This window comes from Ceratotherium simum, chromosome 32 (genome assembly GCF_057802395.1).
Source record: "Ceratotherium simum simum isolate JZ-2026a chromosome 32, ASM5780239v1, whole genome shotgun sequence".
Classification (NCBI taxonomy): Eukaryota; Metazoa; Chordata; class Mammalia; order Perissodactyla; family Rhinocerotidae; genus Ceratotherium; species Ceratotherium simum.
The window spans coordinates 19,567,769-19,594,962 of record NC_141931.1 but is presented as its reverse complement, the minus strand read 5'-3'; the positions used below and the strand labels follow the sequence as shown (position 1 = coordinate 19,594,962).

Here is a 27,194-nt window from a genome sequence, read left to right as displayed (position 1 = left end):
TAACCACCAATCTATTCTCTGTATCTATGTGTCTGTTTGTTTATCTTCCACATGTAAGTGAAATCATAGGGTATTTGGCTTCTCCATCTGACTTATTTCGCTTAACATAATACCCTCACGTTCCATCCGTGTTGTTGGAAATGGCAAGATTTCATCTTTTTTATGACTGAGTAGTATTCCATTGTACATATGTATATACCACATCTTCTTTACCCATTCATCTGTTGATGGGCACTTAGGTTTCTTTCATGTCTTGCTATTGTGAATAATGCTGCAATAAACATTTGGGTGCATACATCTTTTCGAACTAGCATTTTCATGTTCTTTGGATAAACATCCAGTAATGGCACAGCTGGATCATATGGTATTTCTATTTTTATTTATTTATTTATATTTATTTATTTTTTTTGTGAGGAAGATCAGCCCTGTGCCAACATCCGCCAATCCTCCCCCCTTTTATTTTTTTTTTGCTGAGGAAGACCGGCACTGAGCCAACATCCGTGCCAATCCTCCTCCACTTTATATGGGATGCCGCCAGAGCATGGCCCGCCGAGCGGTGCGTCTGTGTGCACCTGGGATCCGAACCAGGGAACCCCAGGCCGCCACAGTGGAGCACGCACACCCAACTGCTTGAGCCACCAGGCTTGCCCCCTGGTATTTCTATTTTTAATTTTTTGAGGAATCTCCATACTGTTTTCCACAGTGGCTGCACCAGTTTACATTCCCACCAACAGTGTACGAAGGTTCTCTTTTCTCTACGTCCTCTAGACTTGTTTTTTTTTGCCTTTTTAACAACAGCTATTCTGATGGGCCTGAGGTGATGACTCATTGTGGTTTTGATTTGCATTTCCCTAATAATTAGTGATGTTGAGCATCTTGTCACGCACCTGTTGTCCATCTGTGCATCTTCTTTGGAGAAATATCTGTTGAAATCCTCTGCCTATTTTTTAATCTGGTTGTTTGGAAAGATAGTCTGTGCTCATGGATTGGAAGAACTAACATAGCTAAAATGTCCATACTACCTAGAGCAGTCTACAGATTCAATGCAATCCCTTTCAAAGTCCTAATGACATTTTTCACGGAAATAGAACAAAAAATCCTAAAACTTATGTGGAACAACAAAAGACCCCAAATAGCCAAAGGAATCCTGAGAAAAAAGAACACAGCTGGAGGTATCACACTCCTTGCTTTCAAAATATATTACAAAGCTACAGTAATCAAAAGAGGATGGTACTGACACACAAAAAAAGATACACAGATCAATGGAACAGAATTGAGAGCCCAGAAATAAACCCATATATTTATGGACAGCTAATTTTTGACAAAAGAGCCAAAAAAATAGAGAAAGGAGAGTCTATTCCATAAATGGCTTTGGGAAAACTGGCCAGCCAAGCAAAAGAAGGAAAGTAGACCATTATCTTATACCAATCACAAAAGTTAACTCAAAATGGATTAAAGACTTAACTGTAAGACCTGAAACCATAAAACTCTTAGAAGAAAACATACGCAATATGCTCTTTGACATTGGCCTGAGCAGTATCTTTTCGAATATGTCTCCTTAGGCAAGAGAAACAAAAGAAAAGATAAACAAATGGCACTACATCAAACTAAAAATCTTCTGCATGACTAAAGAAACGGTCAACAAGTCCAAAAGACAACCTACCAACTGAGAGAGGATATTTGCAAGTCATGTATCTGATAAGGGTAATTTCCAAAATATGTAAAGAACTCATACATCTCAACAACAAAAAAAGACGGGCAGCTACTTCTGTGGGTGACTGCGGTTTAACCCTGCTGGGGCAGCTCGGGGACATGTGCTCCACAGCTGTCATCCCCAAGGGGCCAGCGCGCAGCAGTATTTATTCACCAAGTCCCATCAGTGATTGCTTGAGGGCTACTCTGAGGGTGTTAGAGCAGGTTCTGGAAGAAAAAGTCTCAGGCAGAGAAGTGCAGGTGCTGGAAGTGGGGCCGCTGTGCACGGGTGGGGCACTGAATGTCAGCCATACCCCCAACTTCATCAGTCCTGCCTCCCCTCTTTGATACGGACAATGACATTTTTCAATGTTACAAAAACAACTTTAGACAAGTGCCTACAGTCTTTTCAACCATATGGCTTGACCCTGTGCCCGCCTGTATACAAATTCTGGAGCAGTGGCTGACCCACCAGGAATCACTGAAGCGTGTAGTAAGGCATGGTGGCCGTGAAGTCAGGTTGAACAGGAGCATGGGGAGTGAGGGGAAATAAAGAAGCTGACTTCAGAAGACTCTGGGGACCAAAAATGCCACTTCATTTAAATGTCTGCAGGGCAACGTGGGCAAATAGCAACAACAAGAACAATCTTTGAGATTTCTAGATGATGGTTTCCACTCTCCATATCCTTAGAACGAGAGGAAAGGTACGTTCTAAGGAGAGAGTGGGTTGGGCACCCAAATGCACGGCATGCAACATAAGTTCCATCTTTTGACTCATGTGTGGGGAAAGGAAGTGAGAAGAGGGAAATGGGTAGAGAGATTCCTCCAGGATGGAAACATTTAAACACCATCGTCTTACAGTTTGATTTACTTAATGCATGTGCTACTTCAGTCATGGCTGCTTTTGTATATTAATGTCACCTTCACAATTCTTTCTCCTCAAAGGGATTCTTACAAAGGCCCAATAATGCATTTTAAACAAACAAGAAAATAATATAAGAAAATGAATTAGCATAGGAACACATCTTCTGGCACAACCATACACACAAATTAGGCAATTCTGCTGCAAGTAGTGCCACACTGAAAATTTCATTTCTGGTAACCGGTTCACTTTATGACCTGGATAAATTTCTGGAAAGTTCTGTGCCTCTGTTTCCACTGTGCTCAGGGGATGTAGGATTGGATGGAGAGTAGTACATGACAAAGTTACCAAGGTGTCTCATGGGACTCGTGGGCATGGTATTAAAACTAAACATTTGCTGTACAGGTGCATTTCAGCCCCTCTTCAAGGCACAGGTGGCCAGCCAATCAATGACACATCCGGTGTACCTTGAACACAGACGACTAAACCAAACCCTCATTTTTATTCATATTTGTGTTTTCCCGTTTATGAACAATAAGGGGTCTGTTGAAATTCCAGAATAAAAACATCTGGAAACGATTAGCTCTCTGCCCATGGAGAGAGGAGAAATAGCAGAGACTGCTCTCTGGGTGACCCTGAGGAGGATAGATGCTGTGGTTTCTGAGCTGTGGGTGGTGATATCACTTAACAGATTTTGCCTAGGAGAGCGCTGAGAACATGGAAACCCGATTTCATTAGTCTGACACCTTCTCAATGCAAAATGGTGGAGAACTGGGGGTAGCTTGGGACATCTTTAACAGGCAGGCCAGGAAGTCTCCCTTCACCTCAGACTCGAAGCATACCCTTGCTGCCTTCTCCTGCCAAAGACAACTGGTCACCGGAGAAACATCTCCTTGTATTCTAGGGCAAATCCAACTGATTTAACAGGTGAACAAAATCTAGGCCAAAAAAAAATTTTCTCCTAGTCACACTGATAATGCAAGATCTGTAAGTAAATTCTAGAAACATCTTCCTCTTTATAAATATAGGTTAGAGCCCATGGCCACCTGTCCAGTGGCGTTTTAGTTCTTGGAATAGAGAATATACACCTTCACAGGTCTGTTCCTCTGGTGAACCTCCAGCAACAAGCATGTTGCTGCCTTCACTTCTTGGGAAGAATTTATATGATGGTGAACATGCAATCATTACTTGAGGTAGAGACAAAATAGTGGGATAACTTAGATTAAAATAAAAATATGATAGCTAAGTCCCATACAGGAGTTTAGGATCAGCTCTCTGCTGAAAGTCATCTACAACCCCCAGTAGCATTTTTCTAAAAAAAGACCTCCTAGAACCTCAGACTGTCTGTTCCAAGGTGAAGCAGATGGAAAGAAAGCAAACTCAGGATAAAGGAAGTACACTACCCTTCTGTTTTCTCACTTCCTTACCTGAACTGTTTTCTATTTGTTCTTTGGCCAGAGCCTCAGAAAAATTAGTAAGGAAGATAAATAACTTTTTGGCACAATTGAAGTGGGTATGACTGAACTGTAGTTGGTTGGGGTGGAAACCTCGTTTTGACTGTTCTACCATGACATGAAAGTAAAAGCAGACACTTTATTTGTCTGAATTATCAGAGAACGGGTTTCATTTTGTCACCTCCCAAGACCCCCAGCCAGAAAGTATGACCTCTGAGTTTCATCGACTTCACGAAGGGGGCTGGCGTCACACACTCAAGAAGCTGCTTGGTGGAACCCTGGTCTCACTTCCTCATAAAGGTTGCAAAAATACACATATTTTTTGACTCATTGCATCCATTTTTAGTTGAAGATTTTTAACCGTTTGGGGTTTACTTCACACTTAAGAAACCTACAAACCACAGGAAATGAAAACTTGACTAAATGCACATGACACAGACAGCAAACTCTGACATTGTGCTGGGCCCCACTCAACCCTAGGTGACCTTTAGCAAAAAGAGAGTGTTCCCATGAAACCCTTTGGCTGTCACAAAATGGCGTCAACTTATAGGATTCTCCTTTCTTATGATCAAAGTGTTGTAATCTTGGGGCTCTGACAGCATGGGTTGAATGCAACCTAGACATAATAAGGATTCTGCAAAGTCTTCTTGAATTTTAAACACATTTGAAAGTTGTTTCAGCGTTCAAAAATCCTTGACCTGCTTCTAAAGCAATGCATGGGCAAGAAAAATGGTAAGATCGAGCCAACATTTTAAAAACACATTTAATTTTTTTTGCCACCAGAAAGGATGCAATTCATTTTTAAAAAGAATTCTCTCCAGAAAGCAGAGCTGGCCATTCATCCATCTCCCTGCTCATAAGGGAATGAATGAATAAATGAAGATATGATATACCATGTCTGAAAGGTCGCTAATCTCGCTTTCTCTCTAGAAAACTGGTACTACATAATTTCTAGTCATTTGGCTACAAATAAGATTAGTTTGAGCAGGATCTGTAGTTTCTTTATGTCAGCTATAAAGCTGAGCCTCTGTACTAAAAAAGTAATGTTCAGGGGTTGCCCGGTGGCGCAAGCTCTTAAATGCATGCGCTCCGCTGCGGTGGCCTGGGGTTCCCCGGTTGGGATCCTGGGCGCGCACCGACACACCGCTTGGCAAGCCATGCTGTGGCGGCGTCCCATGTAAAGTGGAGGAAGATGGGCACTGATGTTAGTCCAGGGGCAGTCTTCCTCAGCAAAAAAAAGAGGAGGATTGGCAGATGTTAGCACAGGGCTGGTCTCCTCACAAAATAAATAAATAAATAAAATAAAAAAATAAAAAAGTAATGTTCAGTTTTAATCTTATTCAATATTGACAGCCTTTATAGGCTGTTGTGTGGAACAAGCTTGGCTTGTTCCAAGGGCCTTTCAGTGGAATAGAAAGAGATTAAATGAAGGCTCATCATAAAACTTCCCTAAAATAAAGTCAGAGCAACCCTAGAAGGCTCTGGGAAAGGAACACATTCCATGGAAAGGCAAAAAAGGAAAGAAAGACTACCCACAGAAGAAAGACTTGAGAGGAGGTGGGGGTGTGAGCCATGCAGACCAAAAAGTCTTACAACTTTGGTATAACAGCTGCTGAGACATGCAGCATGAACCCAGGTGAGAACATGTGAGTGCGTGTCTTCCCCTGTCCTCAGCTGCTTATCCGCAGAGGGTCATGTTGCGGGCTTCAAATTGTGCCTTCTTGCTGACATATAGTTCTCTCGGTTTGGGATTGTGGCCTCCTCTTTATCAGTCTTCGTCAAGTATCTTTGTTTTTTTTCTATTATATGAATGACATCATGGCCACATCAAAAGAACTCTTAAGTATGGAAATCTTGCCTCCACAATACCTCCACTCCTATCACCGTTTTTCATGGGTCCATTACGTCATTCTTCCCTTTCCCTGTGCAGAGTTATGGGCATAGCCCAAGTACAGTTTTCTATCCTTTATTTTTGCACTGAATGTTCTATGAGAAGGACGCAATATGTCTTTAAAATGGCGCCTTTCAATAAAGGATCTAACCTCACTTGTAAACAGTCATAATCCCTCCTTTTAAGGAACACACAGTCTGATGGAATCTTCGTTGAGTGTCCCCATGATTCAGGGCCTTCCTCTGCTCAGGTTAAGAAAGTGGCTATCATGCGTTGTGACTGTAGCCAGAAATGCCCTCTCTTCTTTACCTGTTTGCTGCTGTTTAAAATCCCTTTAACAGGCACCACATTTTTTCATTCCAAAGGTAGATTTGTGACTTAAAATACCAACAGGCTGAAGAAGAGGCAACACAATGATGTAAACTAATATGCACATGTTTTTTTGATGGTAGAGAGACTGGGGACCCAAGGTAGTGAGGAGGGCCCCCCACTGAGGAGGAGCAGGGCATGAAAAGGGCAGGCTGGAGGCAATGGTGAACTTCATCTACCTGATGAACCTGCCTGGCACTGGTCTTGCTGAAATGGAGCACCAGCTAACAGCACCCTGCAATGTATCACATTAAAAGAGACTTATTATAAATAGGCTACCCTATCCACTCAGCTAATATATCCACCAAGTCAAGGGGAAATGTCGCCTGATTCTGAGTAGGCAGTAGGATTCTGTCTATCACAGACAGGTCATTTACTAAAAAAAACTTGAAATGTACACAGACGCTGAATTATTAGAGAGCAGAGGACAGGGGATGATGGTGGTAAACTTTGAACACTCTCCCAATTAACCTGTCATTGCCCCCTGGGTGGGCCCTGCAAGTATAAATTATAGACCTCAAGATAAAGTGACAGATGCCTAAGGATTGGGTCATCAGCCAAATAGGGGCCAAACTCCAGATAGGTATCACTTAAGATTCAATTTACAGTGTTTGGTTTTCACTTTGTAAACACTCGGGCTAATGTGTCTCTCTTTACAAATGTATTTCATATCTATCCTTCAAGACCCAGCTCATATGCCACAATCTCTCAGATAACTTCCTGGATCCCCCAAATTGAATTCCTCTTGCCTCTTTGGTGCTCCCATCCCCCTTCTACTGTCTCTGTTTTAGCCCCGTGCTGTACCTAACCTTTACTCTCAGCTTCCTCTGTCCATGTTTTATGGGCCCTGTTTAACTATAAGCTCTGTTAAGGCAAGACTTCCACAGCATCGTTTCCCTGTAACTTATATTTTACTTGTTTAAAGGCTATAATTGGGCCGGCCCCGTGGCTTAGCGGTTGAGTGCGCGCGCTCTGCTACTGGTGGCCCAGGTTCGGATCCCGGGCGTGCACCGACGCACCTCTCGTCTGGCCGTGCTGAGGCCGCGTCCCACATACAGCAACTAGAAGGATGTGCAACTATGACATACAACTATCTACTGGGGCTTTGGGGAAACAAAAAAAAAGGAGGAGGATTGGCAATAGATGTTAGCTCAGAGCCGGTCTTCCTCAGCAAAAAGAGGAGGATTAGCATGGATGTTAGCTCAGGGCTGATCTTCCTCACAAAAAAATAAATAAAGGCTATAATTTCTCTATAATTTACGTTTTCTTTTATTTAATGGCTGCGTTTCTCATTTTCCTGTAAGCTCCATGAAATATGGAGTCACCTCTGTCCTATTTACCACCCTAAATATAGCATAATTCCTAGCACAACATCTAACACTTAGTTGACACCCAATAAACATTTCTTAGTTAATATTTTACAAATAACCTAGCCGACAAAATTTACACCTAACAGAATTTCAAATAATGGTTAATAAATACAGTAGGTTGGAATTGAATGGACTAAAACTAGGGACATAAGTACACTAAAGCTACAATGTGTACAAAGACAGAGGCTCGGAGTAAATCCTGAATTAAGAAGAGGAACTCCACAGCAAGGCCCAGAGTCAGTGGACCCAAGAATTTTTTTTTAGAAATAGTGAGAAACTCTTTGCATTTTCTGCTTGAAATTCTAGACAATAAGCTCATTAAGTGTTTTTTGAAGAAAACAGAGAAATAAGCCATTTATTCACAATCCAAAATCTAAAACCATACAATCCAATCACAAAGATATTGGGATTATAGATTTCTAACTAAACCGTGTCCCTCCTTTTCTGTGGAATTATGTTTCCTCAGGATCTCTGACTCCAAATGTATTTGCAGAGGGAAATCTTTACCACTACACCAGATTTCTAGTAAGATGCTCTGAGGGCCTAATGATCTAGGAACCATGGCAGACTGAGAATGAGCTCTCTGATTTCTCACCCTGAGATTTCACAGTAGGACTCATTGGAGTCTACTCATGTCTTAGAAAAGCCTTGGTAAGTAGTGATGCCTTCACAACGTGAGGAGTAATCAAGGCTTTGGATGTGAACAAATGTCTTCAAAATGTAGTGGGCACTATGCCAAGAGAGCAAATAATACTGTTTATAGCAGCAGCTGGGAAACTCAAAGTCTCTTGGTTGGCCAAATTTGCATTAACTCAGCAATGGCCATCATTCCAGCCTTCTTCTGCAGCTGAGGAACTGAAAATCAAGAGCAAAATTGGAAAAGTGTGCAAAAGTGGCACTCACAACAATTTTCAGGGGTATGATGGGCAAACTCCAACTCTGTCCTCCTATGCCCCTACTTTCAAACTCTAAATTCATTACAAGCATCATCAAACCAAGGAGACCTCTTAGATCCTACTTCCCCAATGCAAGTTTAGTTGCCCCTTCCTCAGTGCTCCCGCAGTGCTTTGATTGTGTCTATCTTTTCACGTTATTTCTTATGCTCTAACCGTGTCTGTCTCTTAGATATAATTTGTTTTCTTGAAGGCAAATGTCACGTCTTGTTGTCTTTTATACCCCAGAAATCCAAAATAGGCATGGAGTTGACTCACATCAAGCCCATCCTACCCACATCTCCATTCCAGAGAAAAAGAGAATGCCTTGCACATAGTGGACACGAGGGACGCAAAAGAATTTACTGAATGATTACTATGTGCAAGGCACTGTCCAAGGTGCTAGGGATACCATTAAACAAGACAGGTAAGGTCTCTGCTCTCTAGGGGACAATAAGTACATAAATCAATCAATAGAAAGATGATTTGGGGTCGTAAAAGTGTTATGGAAAAAATAAAAAAGGGAAATGGGATAAAGAGTGATTTGAAGGAATGACAAGGTGGCCTCTGAGAATGGACATTTGAGCTGAGACCTGATTGATGAGAAGGAGCCGACCACGCAAGGGCCTGCAAGGGGAGAATGTCCTAGGAAGAGGTTTTAACCTAAAGTAATATTGGTTATTGGTGGGGATACAGGCAATTTGGGAGGAGTGTAAAGGGAGGTGGCGGAGCTGGTTAATTGCTAATTCTCTCTCCTCCATCTGTATCGGAGTAGGGCGCCACCTTTCCCTCCTCACTTTGTATATTCTTTTCATTATTATTTCTAATTTCTTAACTCTGCTGTCTGATTTCCATTAAATTACAAGAACGTGAGCCTCTGCCAGCAGCAAACACATCTGGAGCCCTCTTCAACCCCAAATCATATAAAACACCAAACCAAAAGCTGATGGATGATAGAAGCTGAGTGTATTGAGAAGTAGCTTGCATTATTATTAAGTCCATTTAGCTAATGTTTATTTTTATGACATTACACTCGTTATCATAGTCAGAAACTAAGTTATAAACTCGCTCATCGTTTGTTTCTTTCCATATTATCTCCTAGGAAGTCCTATTATGGGGTAAATTGCTTTAGCAAAGCTGCATATTTAACTATACATTAACATCAAAAAAACAGCAAATGCATCTAAATAACATTTTCCAAGGTAATCATAAATACTTCAGTAAATAACTACGCTCCTTATTTTAGTATTACTGAATTCGAAATTTCTCCATCATTATCATCATCTACTTCTTTGCAAATATTTGTTCATCAAGAACTGTAATCTATAAAAGAAAGAAGAAAAGAGGAATATTTTCTGCATCATGAGCAGATTGTCCAGACGTCGTGCCTGGAATACATCACAAGTGACATTTCTAGTCATGTTTCTAATCATTTGGAACCTACAGATTTTCCTTTGCAATCTGTAAAGCTTTTGGACGCTGTGAGCCCTGCTGTCAGCAACAGCAGCCCAGAAAAGGAGGAGTCGCACGGAATGTGCTTTACCTGATGTCATCTTCTGTTCCAACTTGAGGCATTTAGGTTCTTCTTGGAATTCCTCTTCTTTCTAAATTCCAGCCCCACAAACCAGAAAAATAGGGAAAAAGTAAAAATAATGCATTAATTTACAGCAACACGTTTTGCAAACCTACTAATTAATCTGAGATCAAGATCTGAACAAATCAGACCAAGCCCTTAAGAACTGAGTCTCGAACAAGCAACAAATTCAAAAATAGATGTTGAGTTGAATGACCATGAGGTGGCTGGGTTACAGACTCCAGGGTGCCATTCACGTGGAAGTGTCTATGAATACCATTCCTGGAATGGTACAACCCGGGATGTGGGTTGTATGTATGTAGCTGTGACTAATACATTTGGGGGCACCAATTACTTAGACGCAGTGGTGGTGGGTTTCTCCCTAAGATAAAAATTCTGCCAGTATGCTGCAACAAAGAGAACTGTTTTATTTTTCATAAGTCAAAGAGCTGATTTCATGTACTTTTGAAAATTCTATCACAGTTCAGTTATTTTTATGACTGGAAAAGTGGGTGAACATAATCTTCTTTGAGATCTGTATGATATTCTTTAATGACAAAGGTCACTAATATAGCATGGATAAAAGTAGACTTGGCTAGAAGTGAGGGAGGTAAATTAGAAGGAATGTCTCCATGGTGATTTTTAAAAAAAAAAATTTTGTCTACAAGATTACTTTATGCTGATTCATTCATTTACTTTTTCATCATTGAACAAATATTTGTTAAATGCCTGTTATGGGCTATTTCAGTGGGACCTTAATATTCAGGCAGGATCCTTTCTAAGATCCCGTGAATTATTCTGCAGGCAGTTGCCTACTCAGCTTCCTTCCTAGACTGGCACACTTTCTGTGCGTACTTTGTTTCTCCTAAGATTTTAGCCCAATAGAAGATGTTCTGGACCATAATAAAGCATTTGGGTGTGGGGTTCCATAAATGATAACTGAGGCTACTCTGTAATCAGAGTGAAACAACAGAACTCAAAAGCTGATATTATCCATAATATCAGAGCACTCCCAAATTTGTTCTAAGTTTGGAGCTCCTAGGTAACATCTTATTTGGATGAGAATCCATCAGACTCTCAAGCTTGGTTAGTAAGACAAAGAAATGTCCTTTTCAATTCTTAAAGATTAGTTTCATTAAATCACCATCAGTATCATCTCATAAAGGAATTGATCTCATCTGCGTTAGGAATAAATATTTTTCAAGAGATCTAAAACCTTCTTCAAACGTTCATCAGGGACCAGTTCCAATAATTTGTCCTACTTTTAAAACCCATGAAATTGCATTGGCATGGGCTATTTGGGTAAACAAGCCTTCAGTCCAATTATCTCAAATTTATATGTTACAAGAAATTTAATGAACATTGCTTTCATAATTACATTTCTAAAAAGGATGTGAATTGATAGTATACCAAAGGACATGTAAATCATAGAAAAGCCCCATCACACAGCAACTAAATGCAGCAAATAATTTCTTGTTTCACAAGGCCCAACAGGACAATATATAAGGAAAACATGAGGAGTTATTTTATAATACAGCCACAGGGAAAGTCTCTTGAGATGCCAAAATAACCCAAATAAAGCATTTCCTAGATGAAAGAATTCTCCTTTGAGCCAATAAGACTATTTACTTTTTTATTGCTCCAAATTCCAGAATCGTGAAATAACTTAGCCCTTTAGCTTTCCTCCAAACATATTTATTACCTCATCTTAAGTTGCCCCTCCCCTTGTTTTCTCATTAACTACTAAAAATTGCAAAGCCCTGGGATGATCTGCAGATGGAAGGATATTTGGAATCCTTTTGGCTGGAGAGCTCTCAGCATAGAATAAATAAGCATCTGTCTTCAATAGTATAAACTATGTTCTATTTAGAGAAAAAAGGCTGAGCTCCCTAGATTCTTATGTTTCTTCTCTTCAGTGCAATTCTGTGATTTGCTGAATTTGTTCTTCCTGGCTTTCTCCCAGCAAAGCTAGAATAAAATGACAACAGTCCAACTGTAGTAGACATCTGTTGATATCGCTGTCTGGCATTCGCTCACTCTATCTAGTAAGCATGTCCTGATTTCCACTTTAAAGTCATCCTTTCCCACTCTTAATGTGGTTCCTATGAAACCAACTCCATGCCCCATGCACCCCGTCCCCACCACTCCAGCTGTGGTCATGTGACCCAGGGCTGTATCCATCAGTCCACTGCATTTCCCTGTGATTGGTGCAGGGTGGTCATGTGACCCAGGGCTGTGTCTATTAATCCATTGCCTTTCCCTGTGATTGGTGCAGGGTGGTCATGTGACCCAGGCCTATGTCTATCAGTCCACTGCAATTTTCGCTGGGATTGGTTCAGAGTGGTCATGTGACACAGTAAGGGCTAATGGGAGATTTTCTCTGGACTTCTGGGAATATGAGTCCTATTCTTACGCACTGGCCCTGAAACCTGAGACAACTGTGAGAGTTGGAGCTGATGCTGTCACATGCAGCTGAGATAGAAGCCCATACAAAGGAAGGCAGAGCCAAGAGATGGACTGATACCAAGTCTGGATGATATCATTCAAACCCCAAATCCAGCCATGCCTGCAGCAAGCTCAACCCTGGACTTCTCAGCCTAAGTCAGCTATTACATTTCTTTTTATTTTTTAAAAATACATTGATTTTTTTAAATAAAACCATTTCTATCAGGTTTTCTGTCACTTCTAACAGAATCAACTGATACATCTATGTGGGCATCTGAGCTCTAGGAAGCCGGGAGTGGGGTGCATTGATCATTGGCTTCTGTACCTTACACACATCATGTTACAATCTAATTAAATGGAATGTGACAGAGGTGATGCACCAAGGAGATGCTATTAAAATTTGGCAAACATTTGGGCTTTTCATCTATTTCCTCTGAGGACTAATCCCAAGATGTTTTATTGAGAGGCCATGTGGTTTATATTCTTTATGAGATGGTCAGTCAGGTGGGGCCACAAGAGGAGACAGAGGAGAGGTTCAGCGAAAAACAGAGTTTATTACACTCACAGGTGCTAGGGAAGGGGGCGTGGCACACCACGCAGGGCCACGTGGGAAAGACACCAGCGTGGTCAGGAGTAGAAGACAGGAGGGAGGGGAGTGCTTAGGCCAGGCCGTCATTGGTGTTTCCTCAGGAAAGGCAAGGCAGGGTGGGGTCAACAGCATAGGAGAGGCTAGTTAGAATAATTTCGGTGAGTTTTGGGTTGTAGGGGTGGTCCCCAGTTACCTGGTACCTGGCCCGGAGATGATTAAAGCAGAGGAATATGGCTTCCTGGGGTGCATGGGCCAGATGGAGGAGATGTGGCTCTGGATTGGTTAATTTTCATATCAAAGCCATGCTCTTGGCTGGGCCCCTTGCTATCTTTAAGAATTGGCTAGCCAGAAAGGTTTTTTAAGATGTCAAAACATCGTAATATACAGAAAATTAAAAATATTTACAGGGCCAGCCCAGTGGCATAGTGGTTAAGTTCATGTGCTGCACTTCGGCGGCCCAGGGTTCATGGGTTCGGATCATGGGTTCGGGTTGTGTAGGTTGTGACCTACACAACACCCATCAAGCCATGCTGTGGCAGGTGCCCCTTATACAAAATAGAGGAAGATGGGCACGGATGTTAGCCCAGGACCAATCTTCCTCAGCAAAAAGAGGAAGATTGGCAACAGATGTTAGCTCAGGGATAATCTTCCTCACCAAAAAAAATATTTATAATATACCACGCTAAATGACAACCTGAGTTTTTATAATGAGTGCATTCAAGGTATGTTTTTGGTACAAATAAGTTTCTTTTTCTATGATTTGCCTGGTTAAGCAATAGTAAAAAAAAAAAAAAAAACCAAAACCAAAAACTTTAAAAAAAGTTAACAATATAACTTCACTGACACACTTCAAGTCATTTTAATTTGGCCTCGTAGTTCTGCAACACTAACAGCGGGCATTTCACTCTAGGAAAACATGTTTAGAAACAAGAAGGTAGTTAGTTTGAGAAAGAAATAGAATTCTTGACCAAGGATTAAGGGAACCTGGTTCAATTTGTCTCCACCTGTTACAGCAAGTATAAGACTGACTCTTGGCCTCAATTTCCCTCATTTGGAAAACGGGTCCCAAATATGACACATTCTTTCCCAAGAAGGTTGGCTTTTAATTTTAAATAACTGTTTCCCTATCACCAAACATTTGAGGAGTTTTCAAGTTTTCTCTACCATGGGCTACACTAGGAAGAACATCTTTAAGTGTACAGCTTTTTATTTTTTCTAATTTAAAATTATTTTGGATTAAAGTTTCAAGAGCAGGATTCTGGATCAAAGGTCTTTTTGAGGCTCTTGACACAGACTGCAAAACTCCCTCTAAAAAATGTCTCAGCAAGATTGTATGTTAAAATGTGACCATTCATTACAACCTCTCTGGCAACATCTAATTCCATGTGTTGATGGAGTCTCTTATTGGAGGTAATTTTAGAAATTGATATCCAACACCCACCATATTCCAGTGCCAAGAGCCTCTCTTATTGTATTGCATTGCTACTAATAAACATACGTTTAATTTTCCATAGAATCCATATCTAAGCCTTGTCTATCCCACTAAATTATAGGGTCTTCCAGAGCAAAGACTCTGCTTCCTTTTTCAAGCTTCATTCAGGGTCTATCAGCTTTCTTAACAGGTGCTTGTTAAACAATTGTTGAATGGATTCAATTGTTCACCTACTTTTTACCTTTGTTGAATGTTCAACCTAGTAACACATCCCACAATAAAAATTCCAGCATTGTCCCTCCTGGTAACACAGATCAGGCAGCAGTTCCTCCAAGAAGGCCTTCCTGAAGCAGCCCCCACCTCCATCCCAAACTCTACCCCATTCTAACTTTGAGGTGTATGAGTAGCTAACATTTCTTGAGTGCTTTCAACATGTCAGACAACCTGTGCCATAGGTGTAGTAGCTCATTTAATCCTCAACAACCCTCTGAGTTAGGTAATCCTATTATCATCTTGTCTTATGGACGGAGAAACAGAGGCTCGTTCATTCACCCTGTAGTAAGTGCTGTGATGTGCTGCCTAGAGGCCCCTTCAGGACTGAAAGATTTATTCTCACGGCTGCATGGAATACTGTTGATAGATGACTCTCATCTGTAGGTGTGCTGGGAGACTGCTGCCAGGACAATTGGCACCCAGGGACTTGTTGACATCAGAGGAGGGAGGCCCGGCCCTCTCACACCAACTCAGGACAACTCTGAAGGGCCCTCCTAGCTCCAGAGCTCCCTGTGAGGTTGGCTGGGGCCTTCATTGAGACTTCATTGGAGCCCATCATCTCCCTCTGCCCCCTGCTTCCTTCTCTTCCCTTCCACAAGTGTTGATCCCAAGAGTACTCCCTAATAAACTTTGTACTTGCTACTTTCCATTTCAGAGTCAGCTTCCCAGTACCCATCAACACACCCAAAGTTAAGTTTCCCCTAAGCAGCAAAATGGGGATTCAGACCCAGGTCTACCCTGCTCCAAACCTCAACTCCCTCCCTCATACCAATGCCTCTCCCTTGTTAAAGCTACGGATGCTACACTGAGATTCTGATTTGCTAAGGATGGGGTTTTGGATGACCAAGCACCCTGATTTGCTTGGCATGAGGGGTTCCGCACGACGCAGAACTTTAGTGCTAAAACCAGGAAAGTCCTGGGCAAACCGAGACGAGTTGATTACCCTAATTGGAGTGTGGCCCTGGTATCTACGATTTTAATGAGCCCCTTGAATGTTTCTGATGCAATGCAAAGCTTAAAAAACATGGTATGTTGATAAAAAGAAGTCTTCATTATGCGAGAGTGTTTTTAAGCTAACATTCTGAACTCTCGCTCTGAGTTAGGCACTGCCTCTAAGAGTGTTACAGTCTGCATAGTAAATATTATCATCCTTACTTTACAGATGAGGAAACTGTAAGAGAAAGGTCAGAGAAATGAAGGACGTTGCCCAAGGTCACACAGCTAATAAGTGATGGACCCTGAAGACAAACCCAATTGGTCTAGAGTCTATGCTCATAATCACTCCCCCATGCTGCACCCAAATGGCTTCTTCTCTCTACATCTCCTCATCTGGAGATGGAGATAATAATATCTATGTCCACGAGTTGTTGTGAGGATAAAATGAGATAATATATGTAAAGCACCTATTCAGTGCCTGCTGCAGAGACAACATATATTATGCATCTTTCCTTTGCCCCCAGTGGAAGCCACAATCGGATTTCATGTCCATTTTGTGTCCATTGGACCACTAAGAAGAGGATTAGAGGTCATCCACTAAAAGGTCTTTCCTGACTGTACGTAGAACTGTCAGCAAAACGGACCATAGGAAAATTCATTTTGTTGATAAACATTTACTGAGGAACTTCCGTGTTCATGGCATTATGCTAGAAAAAGTAGGGGATACCACAGTGAATAGGACACAATCCTGGACCTCCAGGACCTCATAAAAGAATAGGAGAGACAGATGATATTGATCTTAATTTTCTTAGAGAAAGAAAAATCCTAACTCTAACAAATAGCTTTGTCTTCCCTCCCCGCCTCTCCCCTCCTCTCTTCTCTCTCCGTCCCCTCCCCTCTTCTTCCCGTAGTGTAGTGTGTAGATCATGCAGGATAAACAGTACAAAGAATTTCAGTGTGAGTGTGAGAATCTGAGAGGAAGAGCGTGATTAGCACGTAGGAGAGAGGGAAGGGCAATGTAAATAAAGGCGTCTGCAGCTTCCTCTTTCTGGGTGGGTGGCCTGCAAACACACAATTCCAAAGCTTTAAACAAGTCTTTGAGCCTTCAGAGAAGTGTCTCTGGACCCCAGCACACAGGACAGCTTAGGTGGAAGAAGCATCGGGTCAATTCTAAAACATGATGAGTGGTTGCTGTTTTAAAGAATTAATGCAGCAGATAGAACTATTCTGAAACATGCCAAGAGCTGTAGAGCAAGTGAGAAGAGATGGAAGCGAAGCCCATTGGCATCCCATGGGCTGCTGGAAAGGATGTGGGCCTTGAAGTTAGGGAGACCAGGGTTCAAATCCTGGCTCTGCCATGTAGGAACTCTGTGAGACTCAGTTTCCTTATCAAACATATAGGTAATACTTAACGTCCTTGTGAGATTGCTGTGAAGATTAAGTGAGGTGACGGATGTAAGATATTGCATTAGTCACGGTTAATGTGAGATGGGGTGGCCACTGTCTGCCCATCTATCAGCTGTCCACCCCCTTCTGATAAAAGCTGCTATCCCCTGGCCACAGGATTAACCCAGGCAAGAGGATATAACCTAATTCAGGCTAGTTAGAGTAACTTGCTTGGGAGTTTCCAGCTTGGTTGGTGGATGTGTTACAGTCTTGAACCTCTTAAGATGGAGCCCCAGAGCTAGTGACCATCACAGCACGTGAGACAGCTCAAGAGAATAAACCCAACACTTGATGAGAAGCAGAGGCAAAAGGCAGAGAGGGACTGTATCCTGCAACTAGTCCTTATTCTGTTGTTTATTGTTTATTCCCACATTCCTCTGCCAGATGCCTGATAGTCTAGGCCACCCCCTAACTTCTTCCAGCCTAGGGAATGCCCCTTAGGTAATTGTAGATGCAGAGGAGCCTAAGAAGATCAAAGGTGTTGTTCTTTGATAAATAACTGAAAGCAGTTATTTAGCAGTTGATACAAAGGTGTCTTAACCACTTCAGCACCTCACTTGGGCCACCAGTGGGTCCTTGGAGGATATTCCACATGAGCAAAAACTGCAATTCACTAAGTTACCCAAGATCAGGGAGACTCTGGGGCCATGACCAGAGGTTTGCTTCATTCACTGCCTACGTGGTGCTGTAGAGTGCTTGCTGCTTTTCTTAGTCTCTGTGGTAGGAAACAGCAAAAGAGGAGATATATTGGATCACATATTTGTAAAGCTGTAGTTCTTGAACTTGGGTGTGTATTCAAATTACCCGGAGGATGTGGCAAAAATACAGAGGACCAGGCCCTTTCCCCACTTCAACGAGCCTGGGCCTCTGGATTATTTCTCAGCTCTCCTGGTGATGTTGACACACACCCACGTTTGAGAATCACCATTGTAAAGGATGGAATTGGTCTGGTACTCAGACTGTATCACTGGAGCCCTCTCTTTCTCTCAGTCTCCCCGTTTGTCCATTTCAGTCTGTGTGTCACTTCTCAGGGTCCTCCTTCATTATAAGGTCAAGGCCACCAGAAGCTCTGGGGCCACATCTTTTCAGCTCAAGTTTCAAAGGAGATCAAGGAGTGTCTCAGTCCCTGCATTCATAGCTAGAGTTCTAGGGGAAGACTCTGATTGGTCCATCTTGGGTCACATACTTATCCCTAGTCACAGGCACATGTCTATCAGAGAATGGGGCCTATGATTTTCCAGACCTGTATCACTGCCCATCCCAATAGCCCCTGGAGGGAGGGGTGCTGAGATTGGAAACTCACCAGAACTCCAGGGAATGGGGACGGCACAGTTCCCTAAAGGAAGGAAGGCTGTGTCCTGAAGTGGGGAAGGAAGGGATGCTGGCCACAGTGCTATTCAAAATACACACTCTCAAGTAGACTGAATTCTCCAAAGCCACAGGACTAAAAATACCTACTGCTTATTTAGTGCCTAGCCTGTTCCAGGAGCTTTATGTATGTTACATATAACATGGGATGATATTCAAAATATTTAAGAGCATGGCACCAGCTAATCAGAATGGAGGAGGATCCTTAACCCCTTAATTTCTGGACCATGCAGAGTTCCGGGATCCAGGAGAGGGATTATGTGGGAAATGGATGTCACTTAGGGTTTTGAAAGCAGTTATTTAGCAGTTGATACAAAGGTGTTTTAATATATTAACAGCCAATATGTTCTTCCTGATGGATACCTGCTGAATATTTCCAGCCCTGAGTATTATCTTAACAATCACACTTCTAAAATATAGGTACATCCTGGAAGTATGCTATAGCATGCTAGAGCTATGCAAAGCCTCTCTCTGGAGCATCAGTTTCACTCAAAGATATGGGAGGGAAAACATTATTTGTATATTGAAACAAATCTGACTACACTGAGGAAGAGTATGTAGAATAGACATAAATGTTTAGGATGACCATGAAATGTTAAGAGAATTTGGACATGGGGTCTCTGATGGGGGTACTCCTGTAGAAAAGATTGGAAAACACTGTCAGAGAAACTCAATGTTGATATTTGTGTCCCATTATACAGAAGAGATCCTGGAGGGTTGAAGACTTTGTCTAAGGTGCATGCTTTTATGTGGGGCAAGAATTCACACCATCTGCCTGGGTCAGAGCCCCTGTTCTCTCAGCAACACCACACTTCCTTCTTTAACATTTGCTCTTTGCTGGTATTACTTTTAGAAAATTTAATCTGAAGTGGAAAGAGCAGCTAGTTATGGAATAGCTATACTTACTGAAAGGACTAATTGAAGAAAACTTTAGGTAAGGAAGAACATGGATAGTATAGTTTTGCAAAGGAGTGAGAGATTGTTCCTCAGAGTTAGGGAAGGCCATTTCAAAGACAGGCCCCTGTGCATTTCGAGGTTTAGAGAGCCCCAGGCCAAAAACACCACAGAACACAACAACATTTATCACATGGCAGAAATTTCAGAACGAAGAGCATAGGAAAGTTTGACATAATCTAGGGCTGTAATTCAACATGCTCGTCCAAAATTTAAAGTTACATAACAATTGCAAAAATATTTGAATTAAAATAAACTGTCAAACTACTAGGGAATAGAAGGGGTAAGACTAGCTGTCTATACTGATTGCTATGGTCTGCACATCTGTCCTCCTAAAACTCATATGTTGAAATCCTAACCTCCAAGGTGGTAGTACTAGGACATAGATTCTTTGGGGGGTAATTAGGTCCTGAGGGTGGAGCCCTCATGGATGGGATTAGTGCCCTTGTACAAGAGACCCCATAGAGCTCCCTTGCCCCTTTCTGCCACCATGTGAGGTTATATAGAAGATAGTCATCTATGAACCAGGAAGTGATAGGACTATGAACCAGGAAGTGGGTTCTCACCAGACACTGAATCTGCTGGCACCTTGATCTTTCTTAGACTTCCCAACTTCCAGAACCATGAGAAATAAATGGTTGTTATTTAAGCCACAAGGTCTATGGTAATTTGTTATAGTAGCCCAAACAGACTAAGACACTGATTAACTGAGGATTATTATATATCACATATATAGATTTGTGTTATAGATCTTGAATGAATGACGAGAGAGAATCATGGCTCCTCAGCTACGTATAGCTTCTCATTCTACTCCATAGGCACTCTATAAACACTAGTTGAATAAATGAATAATGTTTGTTTTAAAGAAAAATTTCCACTCCATTTTTGTGTGTGTGTGTGTGTGTGTGTAAAACTGAAGGTCCAGGAAGCTACGCATGCATATCATGTGGCTTTGAGCTTTGCAGGGCACACTGCCAAATATCCCCAGAAGATGATGCAAGTTTGAGAAAGAATGTGCTGAAAGGATTTCGTACGTCCATTGTGAATGAGAGAATGGGAGTTTTTGTTGGAAATTCTTACACATCAGTTTTTATTCTGTCTCTATATTAGTTTACAAAATTAGTAATACCTCACATTCATCTAATCCCTCTCAATTTATAAAGTGCTGTCCAATACATGATTTTGTCTGACTGCTTCCGTAACTTTGTATGGTGGACAGAGCAGGTACCCCCCTGTCTAGGAAAAGGCACTGTTTCCCTCTACTCACACTCACAACACTTCTGACACTAGATGTGTGGCTTTTTTCCCACACGGAACAATTCTCCGACACCAGCTGGATGTCCACAATTCAATTCAATTCTGATACTAACCAGAGTGAGCGCAGACCCCACAGGTTAAGGGCTGAGTCCCACAAGACTGCCCCAACTTCAGATACCAGTTGCAAATAGTAAATCCCTAGGTTACTCATAACTTCTGTCCAACTTGTTACAAATTGGAGGTACCCACGATCCCTTCCTTGTGTTCAATAATTTGCTCAAGGGTCTCCCAGAACCCAGAAAAACAGTTTACTTATTATTGCCAATTTATTACAGAAGTTGTTTTAAAGGATACACATGAACAGCCAGATGAAGAGGTACATAAAATGAGGTCTGGAAGGGTCCGGAGCACAGGAGCTTCTGTTCCCATGGAGCTGGGGTGTGCCACCCTCCCGGCAGGCAGATGTGTTCACCAACCCAGAAGCTTTCCAAGACCCACACTTTGGGGATTTTTATGTAGGGTTCATCACGTAGGCATGATCAATCATTAACTCAATCTCCAGCCCCTCTCTCCTTCCCAGATGATGGAGGGTAGGCTGAAAACTCCAAGCTTCTAATCATATATGATCTTTCCAGTGACCAGCCCCCATCCAGGAGCCCACCAAGAGTCACCTCATTAGAACAAAAGATGCTCTTATTATCCAGGAAACTCCAAGAGATTTAGGAGCTCTGTGTCGGATGCTCCTATCACTTAGGAAATTACAAAGGTTTCAGCAGCCAAGTCAAAGACAAAATATTAGGACCAAGATTCTCCTAGCACTCTTACTTACAAGGGTTTTAGGAGTTCTGTGCCAGGAACCGGGGACTGAGATGAATATAATATATATATGTATATTTCTTGTTATTTCACACCCCCATTTTACTCATGAGGAATTTGAGCCCTACAGGCACACAACTGTAGAGAAAGGCAAGCCCAGATCTTCTGCTCACTAGCCATTAAAGAAACACCTGCCAATTTGCTGCTGTCCGTCCCTCAGAGCTCAAGCAGGGGAATCAGAAAGTAGAGGGTCTCTTGTTAGGGATCAAAAAGCAGAGAAGGAGGAGAGGTGCTGCCAGAGTCCAAAACTGCACCAGGAAGATCACTTTCTTGGAGCTTTCGTAGGAATTCTGGAGGTGACTTCTGAGTTCTGGGTTCCATACTCTGATCAATCTCACTTTCAGAATTTATTCTAAGCCATGACATTTATGGAAGCTGGAATTATGTCTGTGAGCAGAAGTTACACCCCTAGGCAGTGACACCCAACAATTCTTTTGGTTTCCTGTAGAACCTTCCAGAATAAATGGAAATTTGATGGCGGATTTTTTTGGCAAATCTAAATTTTTCTAGTCCTAGGTGAAGCTGAGACTGCGGTAAGGAAGTTTAGACTCAAGATCCGGCACCCAACCTCTATTCCTGAGGTTTAAATGGACATAAAGTACTATTTATAAATTGCCCAAATGAACTTAAAATATTTTCTAGATTTATGCTGGGAAAAATCCCATTCCCAAGGAATGGGAGAGGGAGAGAGGGAGCCAGCGACCTGCTGTCCTGTTCTCTCTTGGGCTCCACCAATACGCAGGTGGAGGTATGCTTACCTCTTAAAGCAACTTTTAAGGCATCATTTTTAAATGTAATTATGCCAGCTCTTTTAATTACAGTAGTGTCATGTAACTCTTTGCTGTTCAAGAATTTCCCTCACAGAAGTTTTATGTTCAAAAAATCATGGCAAAGCCTACTAGAGAGGATTTAAGGATTTTCCTGGGTCGATATACAGCTCTCATCTTTCAGGCTGTGTTAGCAACAAAAGAATTAAAAAATAATAATAATAATAATGTCCTTCTCACTAATCCTTGTTAACATCAGTTTAGAAAGGCAATGACTTCAGATGCAAAATGAGAGTCAGAAGAGCCACCTTCCAATCCTACATGATTCTGTGCACCTGACCAAGTTCATACTGCCCTGGGCTTCATTTCCTTCTCAACAAAATGGAGAGGGCAGCTGCCCTTCGCAATGTCACGGCAATGCTCCCAGATCACATAAGGGAGGGAGCAGGAAAAGAACCTCCGGCTCTTCCGAATAACAGGAGGGTGAATATTCTCATTATTTGGAAACAGATAATTATAAAGGTCAGTATTTATCTTTTTGCTTCAACAGAACCCAGGCACTTCTGTGTAAATACAAAATCGACACAATGAATAGAATTCTGTCACCTTGAACACAGTGATCACTCAGCAAATATTTATGGTTCGTGGGCTAACCTCCCCATACAGACAGTTTCGAGTCTGCATAGAGTGCAGGGGAAAGCTTGGCAAGAGAAGGAACAGGTGTGTGTTGGGAAGGGGGCAGCCAGGTTATCACGAAAAGTGCTGCCAAGAGTTATTTTTTTTCATTTTCATTCCCTTTCTGCCTATAAATCCTTCTTTGCCCAATTCTTACTCCTGGCTCAAGCCTGATAGAACCACTTCTAGACCATAAGGGTCAAGGTAACTTATACACACACACACACACACAAACACACATACATACACACAAATACACATACACACATACTCAAACACACACATGCACATACACAAATACACATACACAAACACACATACACACATACTCAAACACACACGGGCACATATACAAACACATACACACAAACATCCACATCCACATCCATAAACACAAATACACACATATGCAAACACACATACTCAAACACACACAAATGCACACAAACACATATACACAAATGCACACATACACACCACCTACCCAGTGTGAATTAAACAACAACAAAGAATAAGTCTGGTAAAAAGATGTTTCCGAGCTCAGCCTCTCCAAGCCTCCTGTCAACGGCTCTGACCCTCATATCAGGATACGTGCTGTTTGTTTCAGACCTTCTTCTGTCAGAGCTTCCAGAAAGAGAAGGAGAGTTACTGGGAATTTGAGTGTTAACTTAACCGATGCCCAAAGTTCCTTTACAGGGAATTAATAAACAGTTTCCTTTTTCCAGACATCTGTCCACAGAGTGAGCGCCCCCTCCACCCACCTTCCTGCTGGTCCCGTGGTCCCCACAGCCACTGCTGACACGCTCCAGATGGTCAGCCCACCAGGCTCTCCCACCTCTTTCTGTTGGTCTTCGCTTGCCTGCTTCTCTAAGGGCGAAGAGACGTGCTTACTGGGGAAGGGGTCGATTCTGGGCTTTAAATAGAAAACCACGGGAAGAAGTATTGCAGTCGAATGGCGAGCACTCTTTCGTTTCATGGGAAACAGTCATGCACTCAACAAGCAGTCCCTGAGCACCGACTGTGTGCCTGTCACTGGGCTAGATGTGGGAGAAGGAGGGCCAAAACACAGTCCTGGCCCCCCAGGAGCTCCTAGAGGAGGAAACCACTCACTAGAACGTGAGATGGCGAGGGAGGGTTAAGAGGAAGGCACTCGGGGGTCTGCAGGTGATGAGAGGAAAGTAGAGGAAGACCTCTTAGGGGAGATGACACCACGTGCCTGGAAGGGGGAGGTGCTGGTATTCCAGGTAGGGAACTGCTTCAAGAAACAAAACATCTGGGGCCGGCCCCGTGGCGTAGTGGTTAAGTTCTCACGCTCCGCTTCGTTGGCCTGGGGTTCTCATGTTCGGATCCCAGGCGTGGACCTACGCACCACTCATGAAGCCATGCTGTGGTGGCGTCTCACATATAAAGTAGAAGAAGATGGGCATAGATGGGCCAATGGATGTTCACCCAAGTCCAATCTTCCTCAGCTAAAAGAGGAGGATTGGCAACAGATGTTAGCTCAGGGCTAATCTTCCTTACCAAAAAAAAAAAAAAAATAGAAACAAAACATCTGATAATATTTTTCACTTTTAATTCTTCTTTAAAAATATACCTCATGCTCAAAGATAGCCCATGTACCCCATCTTCCATGTACCCCACCCTTCTCTGCGCTGCCTACTGATAAAATACATCATGAGTTCCCTTCCCTCTGGCTTCCCACGGTGCTCAGTCCATGGGAATAAGGAGCAGATCTGAGGGAGGGAGAGTGAGGTCAGGGCACTTATTCCCCTGGCCATCCTATCAAGGCAGTCTTAGGAAATGCTCTTTTTTCCAGGTTTCTGTTGCAGCTTCCTCCCCGCCCTCATCCCTTTGGGCCTAGGAGTGGTAACAGCTCTCCCACTGTTACTAGCGTCCCTCGTGGTTCCTCCCCATCCCCCCCCCACACACACTTTTGCAAACACTCGCTTTATTAAGCTCTCCTTGAATTATTCCAGCTTGAGGGCCATCTGTTTCCTGTTGGGACCTTGACTGATACAGCAAACAGCAAATATATCAGGGAGAGCAGGATGCAAAAATTATATAAATAAATATGCATGTGCGTGTGTGTGTGTGTGTGTGTGTGTATACACACATATATGCCAGTGATGGTAGTGATAGTATCTGATTCATTCATTCACTTATTCCACAGACATTTATTCATGGTCAACTATGTGAACAGCACACTGGGGAAAGAAAGCACGCTTTCTGGATTCTATGAGACAGTTGTCAGTTACGACATTCTTTGTTATGGCCAAACTATCTAGTTCACTTGGGATTCATAGAATATGATCTCAACAGCTATGGGTAAAGGGAAGATGAGTAAGATGGTTGCATACTTTCAGAGTTTATACTCTAGTCTAGCTTAGTCGTCCAAAGTCCATGTTTCTAAAAGAAAAAAGCAAGTGGGGACAGTCCGAGGCAAGATCAGGTACCCGCTCTGCGTTCTGCAGGTTACCACGTGGGTGAGGCTCCCTCACTCTCTGAGAGTTGAATCTGCTGCTTTAGGGTCAAAGGTTTCTGTAGTGATAACGAAGGCTCACTATGAGCCAGGCAGGGAGCTGAAATTGATTTTATTCTTCATGAAAACCCCTCTGAAACAGGCATTGTTTTCCTCATTTTGCAGAAAACTGAGGCTTAAAACGTTAAGCAGCTCATAAGTAGTAGTTAGCGTCTGGATTCAAATCCAAGTCTCTATCCAGGGCCCATTGCTCTGCACTGCTCCCTCACATCGTCTCTCCCAGGAACAGACAATTCAAGGCCAAGGCCAGAGGGTGTTTGGTGAATAAGAGACAATTATAGGTTTGGAGGCAAAGGGCTATCCTGCAATTTTGGCTTACTCTCTGTTATTATATCCACACAGTGAGAAATCGGCTGGGAAGCCAACCTACAGGAGACTCCTCTTGATTTCATGTGGTAGAATCCGACATCAGCTAACAATTTGCTCAGGGATTAGAAAGAAGGGCAAGGGGCAAGCCAAACAAGATGTACCCCGGGGGCACACCAAAGATTTGCTTCTGTGGATTCTCTGGCTCCCTTTGAACTATCTAATAATTATTGCTTTGAGGAGGTAGTAGATTGGAGTGTTAATGGGAGGGGTGGTAAGGGACACGTTTGAAATTTAAGACTGTTCCTCTTGCGATTAGCCATATTGGGGCTGGGGGAGCACAGCTTCGCCATGTGCTTCCTTTGGGTACAAGCGTAGACTACCTAATCACACAGGAGGGTTCTTATGAGTAGCAAGCAGTACAAATGCTTGTAAATTTAAAGTACCCCATAAATTTTGTTTAATTCAAATTTAAGACCTGTTGATGCCCTCATAAAAATGCTATCTTACTTACTCCTGATGCCTAAAACACCCATATATCATCGTTTATGCCTGTTGTCCCAGAATGATTATTAATAATGCCCCCTTTCACTCTCAAAAGTGTCAATTTAGATGATAAATTATCACCCCACCTTTTCTGTATGTAATTTATCAACAAAAGAAGGTGAGGCAGAGACTCTGAGCTTCAAATACGTCGTCTGGTTTCAGAATGAATGTTGTCTTGTTGCATGGGTCTAGGTTATTCAATTAACCTCTCTGATCCTTTATGTGCCAAGTGAGAACACAATATGCGGCCAGTGACTTTTATGAGCAATAACAAATAGGAATAGTTCATAGAGTTATAGATCTTAGAGCTAGAAACAACTGGGAGAGAACATTTAGCACACGGGGGCTGTGAAGAGCCGTACAAAGTCACAATGGTGCAGTCAGTCTTCCCCATGGCCCTCTGTTGCTTTGGAAATCCAGCAACTCAACCCAGCCATGGTAAACTACATGACAGAGCTGATGGCTTGGCGACTTAAGCCTTTTATCAAGTGGATTCTAACTGCCAATCAGTCTGTGCCTTTTTTTCTGTGTTTACTGTAACAAAATATCCAGTGGTCTCAGTGCCCCATTAACAAACCTCAGAAAGGTGTCCAACCTGGATGCAGCAACCAGTTCTGAACGTGGATGGCACTTGCCAACTCA

The 27,194-nt window shown here is 42.4% G+C and overlaps 1 protein-coding gene across 1 annotated transcript in view; it reads right to left on the bottom strand.

The window, feature by feature from the left end:
* FAM107B (family with sequence similarity 107 member B) overlaps positions 1-27,194 on the bottom strand; it is a 208,016-nt gene that overhangs the window by 123,360 nt on the left and 57,462 nt on the right. Inside the window, exon 2 of the mRNA XM_004425352.3 lies at positions 10,114-10,174. Coding sequence (XP_004425409.1) covers positions 10,114-10,174 — 61 coding nt within the window. The remainder of the gene's footprint in view (positions 1-10,113; positions 10,175-27,194) is intronic.